This window comes from Neofelis nebulosa, chromosome 5 (assembly GCF_028018385.1).
Source record: "Neofelis nebulosa isolate mNeoNeb1 chromosome 5, mNeoNeb1.pri, whole genome shotgun sequence".
Lineage (NCBI taxonomy): Eukaryota > Metazoa > Chordata > Mammalia > Carnivora > Felidae > Neofelis > Neofelis nebulosa.
The window spans coordinates 32,729,378-32,741,635 of NC_080786.1; the positions used below are offsets into that span (position 1 = coordinate 32,729,378).

The following is a 12,258-nucleotide window of genomic DNA, read 5'->3' on the forward strand; positions in this document are numbered from 1 at the left end:
CCCCACCAGAGTGGTACAGTTGTTACAATTGGTGAACCTACATTAACACATCATAATACCCAGAGTCCATAGTTTACATTATGGTTAACTGTTTGTATTGTGTACTTATGTCTTCTTTAATTTCTTTCACTACATTTCACAATGTAGTTTTCATTGTAGAAGTCTTTCCCATCCTTAATTAAGTTTATTACTAAAGATTTTATTCTTTTTGATGCTCTTGTAAATGGTAAATAGTTTTGTTAATTTCCTTTTTAGATTGTTCATTGACAGTGTTTACTAACATTGTTAGTGTTAGAAATGCAGCTGATTTTTGTGTTGATTTTATATCCTGTTATTTTGCTGAATTTACACCAGCTTAACTTTGATAACAGAAAAATTTTGCTATTATAAGCTTCATTCTCATCCCCTTCCATTCATTGATGAAATTATATACATCTTTAAACATTGTGTATCGAAACAATTATTATTGCAAATGGCAGAAATTGGGCTTTAATGCATTAGTCTCATATATTCTCTAGAAAGGAAAAATGTAGAGTTACAAACCAACGTTACAATAATAGTAATTTAGACTAGTGTTTTTAAAAATTGTTTATTAGTGTCTTAAATCTTACCAAAAACAAAAAAATAGAGTTGCAGACTGTATTTTCAATAATTCCACCTTTAAAATTTTTTTTTTTAATCTTTATTTTTGAGAAAGAGAGACAGAGTGCCTGCAGGGGAGGAACAAAGAGAGAAGGAGACACAGAATCCAAAGCTGGCTGTAGGCTGTGAACTGTCAGCACAGAGCTGATGTGGGGCTTGAACCCATGAACCGTGAGACCATGACTTGAGCTGATGTCGGATGCTTAACTGGCTGAGCCACCCAGGCTCCCTTCAATAATTCCATCTTTTATGATTGCTCATGTATTTACCTTTATTGAGATCTTTATTTCTTAATATGACTTGAATTATTGTCTAGTATTATCTGGGAATGTCTTAATTTCTCCCTCACTTTTGAAGGACAGTGTTGTTTTTTTTTTTAAAGCGATTACTTTTATTTCAATAAAATAGAAAAGATAAATGTACATCTTTCACAGTGTCACCGCTTTAAAAAATAATACAGCAAATGTATCTCCTGAAGGTAAAATGAAGTTCAAGACCATGAGGTATCAGTGATTTTCCCCACTCAAGAAGTCACCAGGGTAGAACCCTCCCCAGCTATTAAAATTGCTAAGACCTTGGTCAGGTTTGTGAGCTGTTCCTGATCATTTGGGTCCATAACAAATGAAAGGTCTGAGAGGGAAGGAAAAGGAACAGGAAAGGAAATTACAAATGAGGGAACTTTTGGCAACATTAACAAAGCTTACTATACCAAATTCATAATCTAAAAATACCCCTACCAAGCCCTGGGGTCTTGGAATGTAGTGGCACAGTGGCGGGGAGGCAGAGAGGAGACAGCAATGGTTATCCACGTTGACACACAGAAGTAGAAAGATACCCTCAGAGTTGAGCAGCAAGTCATGGTGTTTTGTGCAGGATTCCCTGCAAAGTCCTTTAATCCAATTCTGAGAGTTTCCCACATCCACCTCCCAGTAATATTTGCCAGAGGTGAAGGCAGCCTGAGCTGCCCAGGAAGGCTTATACTGTGAACTCGCTGGACTGCAGCACAGGTCTTGGTCAGGACAGCACTGCAAACGTCTCAGGTCTTCAAACAGAGGCACACCGTAATTCCTTATGTTATCATCAAATGTAATATACACTCGGAAGTTGTTAAGCCTTTCAGACATCCCAGTGATTGTCCACTCACTGAGCTGTGGGTCCACAGGCTGGGGCAAGTGCGCCTGCACTAACTGACTCCTTTTTATGATGTCTTCCGAATCCTGGAGCAGGTGCACATCTGCTTTGAGGCACATTTCCTTCAGCTCCTCATAGATTCTTTTCAGGAGTTTCCCCATTTGAAGCATTCTAGCTACATTTCTCCAGAGTCGATGAAAAATTATCTTGCCTTCAATTGCCAGGCTCTCTAAATGTTTTTGCTTTTCTTTGTGGAGGTATTGGTACACCTTAGGATATTCAGCCTTGATCATCACCATCCTTAGATTTACAAAACCCTGCCATACTCTAAGTAAGTTGTACTCTTTGTTTATATTTCTCTGATTTCTCTGTTTTTCCAAATAGATTTCATTTGCATCAGAAGTTTCTCCCTGCAGTGCTCAGCGACCTGTGAAACTGGACAGTGTATGTGAGTGGTATGCCCTGGCGAATGAGAGCATTGCAAACACAGCAGGCTCTTGTCAGTTGGACAGAAGATATTCTTTAGTGCTTGGTGTATCCAACACACCTGCCTGGCAGACCTTGGTAACTGCTTGGGAACTGATTCTTTTTTAGCCCGAGCTTGTCCCTCAGCAGAAATAATGCTTTTGAAGTCCATGCGTGGAGATACTGCCCTGCATACAGGGCAACAGGTAGGATGCTGGGGATCTTCCCACAGGAGGCAGAGACACGGAGTACAAAAGCTGTGTCCACAGTTAATGGTGACAGGGTCTGTGAAATAGTCCTTGCAGATGGAACAGATAAGCAGACTGGGGGCGCAGCACACAAAAGTAGAATCCATGTTTCTTCCTGTCACTCTTCTCCTCCGGGAAGCTCTCTTGCCTGTTCCTGTCTGCCCCCACCACCCAGAACCCATGTTCTGTATCTCTACCTAAACTGTACAGGTTCAGGAAGAGGAGGATTTGGGTGGGAGAGGGCAAGAGAAGCTTCCCTTCTCATCTGTGCTGTTTCCTTTCTGAGCAAGAACTTGAAGGACAGTTTTGTCGAACATTGGATTTTAGTTGACAGTTTTTTATTTCAGTATTTTGAATATGTCAGTCTATGGTTGACCTTTGAACAACATGGATTTGAACTGTGTAGGTAAACTTATATGCAGATTTGTTACTTTTTAATTTTAATTTTAATTTAATTTCTATTTATTTATTTTTAAATTTACATCTAAGTTGGTTAGCATATAGTGCAATAATGATTTCAGGAGTAGATTCCAGTGATTCATCCCCTATGTATAACACCCAGTGCTCATCCCAACAAGTGTCCTCCTTAATGCCCCTTACCCATTTAGCCCATCTCCCTACCCACAGCCCCTCCAGCAACCCTCAGTTTGTTCTCTGTATTTAAGAGTCTCTTATGTTTTGTTCTCCTTGTTTTTATATTATTATTACTTCCCTTATGTTCATCATCTTAAATTCCTCATATGAGTGAAGTCATATGATATTTGTCTTTCTTGGACTAATTTCACTTAGCGTAATACCCCCTAGTTCCATCCACATAGTTGCAAATGGCAACATTTCTTTTTGATTGCTGAGTATTACTCCATTGTAAATATATACCACATCTTCTTTATCCATTCATCTGTTGATGGACATCTGGACTCTTTCCATACTTTGGCTATTGTCAATAGCAGTGCTGTAAACATCGGGGTGCATGTGCCCCTTTGAAACAGGACACCTATATCCCTTAGATAAATATCTAGTAGTGCATTGCTGGGTTATAGGGTAGTTCTGTTTTTAATTTTTTGAGGAACTTCCATATCGTTTTCCAGAGTGGCTGCACTAGTTTGCATTTCCACCAGCAGTGCAAAAGAGATCCTCTTTCTCCGCATCCTTGCCAACATTTGTTGTTGCCTGAGATGTTCATTTTAGCCATTCTGACAGGTGTGAGGTGGTATCTCATTGTGGTTTTGATTTGTATTTCCCTGATGATGAGTGATGTTGAGCATTTTTTCACGTGTCTGTTAGCCATCTGGATGTCTTCTTTGGAGAAGCGTCCATTCATGTCTTTTGCCCATTTCTTCACTGGATTATTTGTTTTTTGGGTATTGAGTTTGATAAATTCTTTATAGATTTTGGATACTAGCTCTTTATCTGATATGTCATTTGCAAATATCTTCTCCCATTCTGTTGGTTTCCTTTTAGTTTTGCTGATTGTTTCCTTTGCTTTTTATGCAGGTTTTTAAAAATTTATTTTTAATGTTTTATTTTTTGAGAGACAAAGACAGAGTGCAAGCAGGGGAGGGGGAGAGAGAGGGAGACACACAGTTTGAAGCAGGCTCCAGGCTGCAAGCTGTCCATGTGGAGCCCATTGCTGGGCTTGAACCCACAAATGTGAGATCACGACCTGAGCTGAAGTGGGACACTTAACCGACTGAGCCACCCAGGCTCCCTATTATGCAGATTTTTTATACTACAGAACTGTAAATGTGTTTTCTCTTACGATTTTCTTATCATTTTCTTTCATCTAGCTTACTTTATTATAAGAATACTGTATATAATGCGTATAACATACAACATGTGTTAATCAACTGTTTATGTTATCAGTAAGGTTTCTTGTTCAGCTGAAGGCTATTAGTTGTTAAGTTTTGGGGAAGCCAGAATACATGGGTTTTTGACTGCAAAAGGGTCCCAACCCTTGCATTGTTCAAGGGTCAACTCTACTTACCGTCTTCTCTCCTCCAATGTTTCTTTTTTTTTTTATTATTTTTTAAAACGTTTTTATTTATATTTGAGAGAGAGAAGACAAAGCATGAGTGGGGGAAGGGGCGCATAGAGAGTGGGAGGCATAGAATCCGAAGCAAGCTCCAGGCTCTGAGCTGTCAGAGCCTGATATGATCCATGAGATCGTAACCTGAGCCAAAGTCAGACACTTAACCAACTGAGCCACCGAGGTGCCCTGCATCCTCCAAAGTTCTAATGAGAAATCTATTGGTGATCTTATTGAGGATCCCTTTTATGTGATCATTCACTTCTTCTGTTGCTTTCAAGATTCTCTCTTTTAATATTTTCATTTATAGTATATCTCAGTATAGATTTCTTGCGTTTATCCTACTTGGAGTTTGTTGAGCTTCTTGGATGTTTAAATTCATGTCTGTTACCGAATTTGGGACATTTTCAGCCATTATTTCTTGTTTTTTTTGTTTTTTTTTTTTAATTTTTTTAATGTTTATTTCTGAGACAGAGAGAGACAGAGCATGAGTGGGGAAGGGGCAGAGAGAGAGGGAGACACAGAATCCGAAGCAGGCTCTAGGCTCCTAGCTGTCAGCACAGAGCCTGACGCGGGGCTTGAACTCACAAACCATGAGATCATGACCTGAGCTGAAGTCGGTCGCTCAACCGACTGAGCCACCCAGGCGCCCCAGCCATTATTTCTTCAAATAATCTCTTTTCCCCTTAGTGTCCCTCTTTGCCCTTTGGCACTCTCACAATGCATCTGTTGGTTCTTTTCCTGGTGTCCCACAGATCCTTTATTGTCTCATTGGTGTGTGTGTGTGTGTGTGTGTGTGTGTGTGTGTGTGTTCGTGTGTGTTCGTGTGTGTGTGTGTGTGTTCGTGTGTGTGTGTGTGTGTTCGTGTGTGTGTTCCTCAGGCTTGCTAATTTCAATTGCCCTGTCTCCGTGCTCACTGATACTTTCTTTCACCTGTTCAAATCTGTCTTTAAATCCCTTTGGTGAACTTTTCCTTTTTGTAATTGTACTTTCCAGCTGGAGAATTTCTTAGGTTTTCTATTTCTTTGGATACTATTATTTTGTTCACACATCATTTTCTTTACTTTCTTTAGTTAGTTAAGCATCTTTAAGATACTTGTTTAAAGTCTTTGTTTGGTGAGTTTGTCAGCTGGTCTTTCTCCAGGATGGTTACTATTGGTTTTTCCCTTTGAATGGATCATACTTGCATGTTTCTTTGTATCCCTTCTGATACATTGGTTGTTGAAAACTGAATGTGTGAATTTAATAATGTGGTAAGTCTGAAAATCAGATTATTTCTTCCCCAGGGTTTCCTGGGTTTTTGTTTTTATTGTCGTAAACTGTCTCTGTGCCAGGAACCACTTTGAAGTATAAACTTAAGCTTTCCTCAGGTCTTCATTGAGCTTGTGCCTTTTTCTGGATATATGTGGTGACTTTCTTAATACCCCTATTACTAGTTATTTAGTGTCTGGCTCCTGAAAGGAGAAGGTTAAAAAAGACTCCAGCCCTGTGGATTAGATTTTCTTCAGCCTGAGGGAAAAGGGCTTACATAATTGGTGTGTGTGTGTGTGTGTGTGTGTGTGTGTGTGTGTGCGCGCGCACGTGCGCATATGCCTCTGTCAGCACCTCAGTGATCAGAAGCATCGTTCAACTGTCAGAACACAGATCCCTGATATATGGATGACAGGATCCTTATTGCTCATTTTGACTCTTGAAAGCTGCTCTTGGAACTAATGTACAGCTACGTGGCATGGGCCTGGGGAGTGGAAGATGCTACTACTAGCCATTGTTGAGCTAACTGAAATTAACCAAAGTTCATAGTCCAAGACTTCCTCTGGAAGTTTCAAGCCTTGGGGTAGTCTCCAAAATTGTAAAATAGTTCAATTAGACAGATTCTGCTAGTACAATTGTTGTCTAGGTGGAGAGACCAAATTTGGAGGGCTTCTTATGCCACCGTCTTCCCAGAATCTTCTCATAACTTTACAAAAGGGAGTTTCATTATAGTTTCAGAGTTCTTAGTCTTTTTTCCCTTGTTTTTCAGATTATACCTCAAAATAAACACATATGAGACCTTTTACTTAGTTTTTAAGTCTAGATAGCAGATACATAAAAGAAGGAATTCTTGTTTTCTGATACTTTTTTTTCCTAAGAAGAAAACCAAATGCTTCCAACTGGAAGCGGATAAGACTGGAAAGCAAGAGACACCTTAAGGAGGCAAATGCCTTCATTACTACTAAGGTGATGGTAGTGAGAATGGAGATAACATGGAATCATTTGAGTCCTATGAAGGAGGTAAAAAGGACAACAATTGAGATGCAGGGATTGACTGAATAGGGTTTCATTAATCCAGATAACTAGATTGATAGTGTTACTTTTTACTGAATTATAGAGCACAGAAGCAGAAACTTTGTAGGGATAAATGTGAGGTGTCTACGGAGTAGATAAGTACTGTACTTTAGAAAGCATTTTCACACCTAGTAATTTTTTTTTAATGTTTATTTATTTATCTTGAGAAAGCATGCCTGCAAGCGAGCACAAGCTGGTGAGGAGCGGGGAAAGAGGGAGAGAATCCCAAGCAGGCCCTGTGCTACCAGCACGATCTTAACGACCATGAGATCATGACCTGAGCAGAAATCAAGAGACAGATGCTCAACTGACTGAGCCACCCAGGCTCCACCACCCCTAGGAATTTTAAGTGATAGTGTACTGGTTCTCTGTAACTCTCTGGTAGGTCCTATTGCATGCATAAGCCAAAAGATAAAGATATAAGCCAATTTTAATAGTAAGGCTTAAGTGGTAAAGCCCTGAAAATATTTTTGAATACAAATTACATAAGCACATGGAGAACATGAGGGAGAATTAGAATTAAGTATAGCAGTTAATGTGAAAATACTCATATTATGATTAATTGCATGTTAAATATGTCCTGAATTTCACGTTACATACATGTTTTAGTATATGTTAGGAGAATATGGTTCCTAAATGTGATGGTATAATCTAAACCTTATTTGTACTATATAGCATGGGGAAATGATAGTTTCACTGTCCCCTGTGCTGTGTGTATTCTTTTGGAAATATGTACAACTTTGGAAACATGACTTGGAATGACACTTAAAAGAGATTTGGTAATTAAGAGTATATTAAAGAGTAAAGACTAGAATACCAAGGGGCTAAGATGATGAAAACATTAGAAAACACAATACAGATCTGGTTTTATTTAGTCCAGATAATTTAAGGAGAAATTTAGTTAATAATTTTGATATGATCGTAGTTTTGATATAACTCAGGAGACTTTTTGATACAATCTGATTCAGTTCTCTTATTTTACCAATAAGAAAATGGAGTTTCAAGGAAGTTAATGTGACATTCCTTGACTCATAATTAATGGCAAGGCAGTTTAATGGCAACTCTTGTTTGTTAAGTATGTTTTATTTCTAGGAGCAGTAGAGCAGAGCTGAGACTAGAGCAAGGCAAGCACGTTGCCTAGGGTACAAAGTTGAAGGAGGCAGTGCACCTTCTGCACCTTCAGGTGCAGATCCTGGACTTGGAAGATCCTTATTTATCAAACTAGTATTTGAATAGTCCTAGGACACAACTCCCAGCCCTGCAGATTAGGGATAGCCTGAGGAAGCTAGATGGCTCACTGATGGTGGAAGAGAATTAACCCTCAAGACCTAGGCCTTTGTATGTGGTAATCTAACAGTTTGCAAGTACCTGTGGAGTATTACTTCACTTAATGTGAGAGTGGTGTGGGGTTTTCTGTTCTCAGGCCTGGATTGGTTCCTATACTCCTTTTTTCTTTGAATCAGATCTCAGAGGCTGTAGTTTCTTTTGTTCTTTTAATAATTTTTAAAAAATGTTTATTTTTGGGGCGCCTGGGTGGCTCGGTTGAGCATCCGACTTCGGCTCAGGTCATGATCTTATGGCTCATGGGTTCAAGCCCCGTGTCAGGCTCTGTGCTGACAGCTCAGAGCCTGGAGCCTGCAGCCTACTTCAAATTCTGTGTCTCCCTCTCTCTGTCCCATTCCTGCTTGTGCTCTCTCTCTCTCAAAAATAAATAAACATTTAAAAGAATTTTTTTTAAATGTTTATTTTTGAGAGAGCTAGAGAGTGCAAGTGGGAAGAACAGGGTGGGGGAGAGTGGGGACAGAGGATCTGGAGTAGGTTCTGCGCAGACAGCAGCAAGCCTGACATGGGGCCCAAACTCCTGAACTGCAAGATCATGACCTGAGCTGAAGTAGATACCCAACCAACATGTGCGCCTCCCCCCCCCCCCCCGCCCCCCCCACTTAAAGCTGTTTTCACCCAAAACCTCTTGGGGGTTCTGTCAACTTGGCTGGTGAGTTCTAGAAAATCTAGAAAATCTAAACCTCTCATTCCTTTTCTTTTACAGCCCACATAGCCAAATATGGAATCAATTTAGAGATAATAGTGACAAAGATGTAAGAGATTAACCTAAATCTACTTTTATTATCATGACCTTTGTTCTCTAGTTTCTGACTGCCATTTTGTTTTTGAGGGTGCAGTCACCTAGTGGAGCTCCATTCCCCTTAGGTAAAGGACAGGTTTGTTTATGAGGGTTTTTCTCCCCAGCTCTTAGGGGTTAGAGGCAGTCTAGACTGAATGAAATCCCTACTTCGGTGTCTCAGGAAGATTATTTGTTTTTTGCAGAACCTCCACAGTTGATGGCACAAGTGAGTAGAAAAATTGTTCTCCAAATATTAGTGGCTCCCTTTTTGGCATTAACTTATGGGAAGAGAATAAAACCAGAATGCCCAGCTTTTGTCTTAGAACTAGTGGGTATAAAGTTGTTATGCTGCTTCTCTGGATCTGTCTTTTTTATACTGGTACCTAGCTTGCCTCCTTAGGACCATTATACTTTTTGTTCTTAAGGCCTTTGGAGTTAAAGGCAGACCATTTGTTTTTATATTACACTTTAAAATTGGTGGAATCTGGAAACTAGAAGTGAAGACAGGTGGTTTTACTGGCTTAGTCAAAGGTGTATCTAAATGTATATAAACATTCACAGTACATTAGACCCAGTTTGCAAATGCAATTGGCATAGTTTGTGATGCTCATGTGAGCAGAATAAGTTTAATGTAAGTCAGCATTACAGATGAAGTAATATTAGCAAGAAATAGAACTTTTTCCACTAGCTTGTAAGCTCTTTCAGGACAGACTTATCTTTGTAAGCTGGATAGCTCATACTGTGTCTAGCACATAGTAGAGCCTTGGAAAGATAAATAATACACAGGTGAAAGCTTGGTTAAATCAGGGGTTTGGTTCATAAGATCCACATCGTTTTCATTGTTAGTTTTTTTTTCTAGTTAGACAATGATTTTATTGCGTGAGTACATAGTCAAATTTATGCAACCAGGGCAGAGGCTGTGGGTGACTCGTATTTCCAATTGCGGGGAGAGGACTCCTTTGGTCTTATAATATCAAGCCAACTAGTGAAGACAGCTCTTGATCAGAATCAGTGGGAATTTAACATCCTTTTCTGTTCCTCTCAAGATTCTTTTGAACAGCTTTCTTAATCAAATGGTTGAGATCCTCAGGAACATCAGGAGCTAGTCCTTTGGACTTCAGAATTCTCAAAATTTTATTGCTTGTCACAAAATGTACTTGTGCAACAGGATTACACTGATTTATGAGGGAGTCAGGACCTTCTTGGCCAGTTTGTAGATCTGTTCCTTCACGTCGGCAGACAGCAACTTCAGCCAGGTGGGGACGCTGTGGCGATAAGGCAGAGCCAACTGGGACAGGCCCTTTCTGGGAGCATGCATGCGAGCTATGAGGCAACAATCAGGCAATGGAAGAGTCCAGTGTTAGCCTTCATTAAACCTGGTCCAGAGTGTTTACACATAACACACAGAGTTGTTAAATTTGGGAATGTCTGTACTTGCTATTAGGGTTTTCTTAATGTCCATTTAGTTTATTTTATCCTTGCTTTTGCATTTTTCTTACTTCTGAAGTCTTTCTTACAGAGTGTGCTTTTTTTCCTTTAAATTTGACACTCTTGGGATGCCGGTCTGGCTCATTTGAAAGCATGCTCTTGATCTTGGGGTTGTGAGTCATGCCCCTCGCTGGGTGTAGAGATTATGTAAACAAACAAACTTCAAAAAACCAAATTTGATACTCTATTTTTTCTTTCAGTTCAGGTGCTCGTTATCGTATATTGGCCCTATTTGTTTGTTTTAACAGAAAAGTAATTTTGGTTTATGAAGTGAAATATCCAGGGATAGATTCTGGGTTGAGGAATAATTAGAATTGGAGGCTCAAAAAATAGAATCTAATCTCTGTGCACCTCTCAGCTTCATTGTCGGGTTCTGTATAGTGACATTTACTCTGTTTTCAGGTTTAAGTCTGTTGGGAAAAGAGAGAGTGCTTTCCCAGTAACCTCTGTAGACATCCTAAGAAACTTTCTGAATGAACAACTTGTTTTAAGCCCATTCTTCACTAGTCACAGGAAATAAGGGGATTTAATATTCTGATTAGCTGTGCTTGATTGCATATACTACCCCTGGGTTGGAACTCCACCTAAAGAGTGGCAATATAGAATTGGTGGATGGGGGCAGGGATGGAGAGGATAGGGTCTGAGAAGGAAGCTGAAACACTACTATGAAAAGAAGAGAAAATGGATGCTCATACAGCTTGAATGTCAGCTAGCTAGCTATTCACCATTTTGGTTGACTTAAGTTTGATTTTTAACGGATCAGTGAGGTTTTCTAATTTTTTCTTAATTATCAAAGTAATATATGAACATAGATGAAAATGTCAGACAGTGCTGGGGCACCTGGGTGGCTCAGTCGGTTAAGCGTCCGACTTCAGCTCAGGTCATGATCTCTCATTCATGGGTTTGAGTCCCATGTCGGTCTCTGTGCCGGCAGCTCAGAGACTAGATAGAGCCTGCTTTGGATTCTGTGTCTCCCTCTCTCTGCCCCTCCCCCACCTTGCACTTGTGTGTGTGTGTGTGTGTCTGTGTGTGTGTGTGTGTGTGTGTGTGTCTCTCTCTCTCTCTCTCTCTCTCTCTCTCTCAAATAAGTAAACATTGGGGTGCCTGGGTGGCTCAGTCAGTTAAGTGTCCGACTTCAGCTCAGGTCATGATCTCACAGTTCGTGAGTTCGAGCCCCCCATCGGGTTCTGTGCTGATAGCCAAGAGCCTGGAGCCTGCTTCGGATTCTGTGTCCCCCTCTCTCTCTGCACCACCCCTGTTTGCACTGTCTCTCACAGTCTTTCAAAAATGAATAAACATTAAAATTTTTTTTTAAATGAATAAATATAAAAAAAAATTTAAATGTCAAATAGTGCTAAAAGGCCTAATAACAAAAATAGCAGACCTTTGCTCTCCTTTTTCTACCCCCTTGCCTCAAGAAGTAATCACTTAAAAATTTTTTGAGCTCTTTTAGAAGCAACAGCGTAAAAAGTTGAAAGTGTTGACTTCTTGAGACCAGCAGGAGGAAAAAGGAGGAGGAGAACAAAGGACTGTTAACTTTTGTTAGAGGCCTTATAGTACTATTTGACATTTTAAACTATATTCATGTATTACTTTGATAAATAAAAAACATGTAATTGTTTTATCTCCTGATGGATTAATTTTAGACACCTACTGATTGTCTGTTAAGGTTAATGAGGTTATTTATTTATTTATTTAGCAATCTCTGTACCCAGCTAGGGCTTGAAATCACAATTTTGAGATCATGAGTCCCATGCTGTACCTACTGAGCCAGCCAGGTGCCCCATTTATTTTCTTAACCTTTCTTAGCC

General features: G+C 39.8%; 2 protein-coding genes and 1 pseudogene across 6 annotated transcripts in view; 1 reads left to right on the forward strand and 2 right to left on the reverse strand.

Annotated features, from left to right (window-relative positions):
- NCK1 (NCK adaptor protein 1) overlaps nucleotides 1–12,258 on the forward strand; it is an 87,949-nt gene that overhangs the window by 37,740 nt on the left and 37,951 nt on the right. The gene's annotated exons all lie outside the window — the stretch shown is intronic.
- Nucleotides 1,245–2,593, reverse strand: LOC131511885 (tripartite motif-containing protein 77-like). The gene is given in 2 exon segments (XM_058729969.1): nucleotides 1,245–2,143; nucleotides 2,146–2,593. Coding segments are annotated over 2 exon segments (1,347 nt in total).
- On the reverse strand, nucleotides 9,857–10,299 carry LOC131511887 (small ribosomal subunit protein uS15-like; annotated as a pseudogene).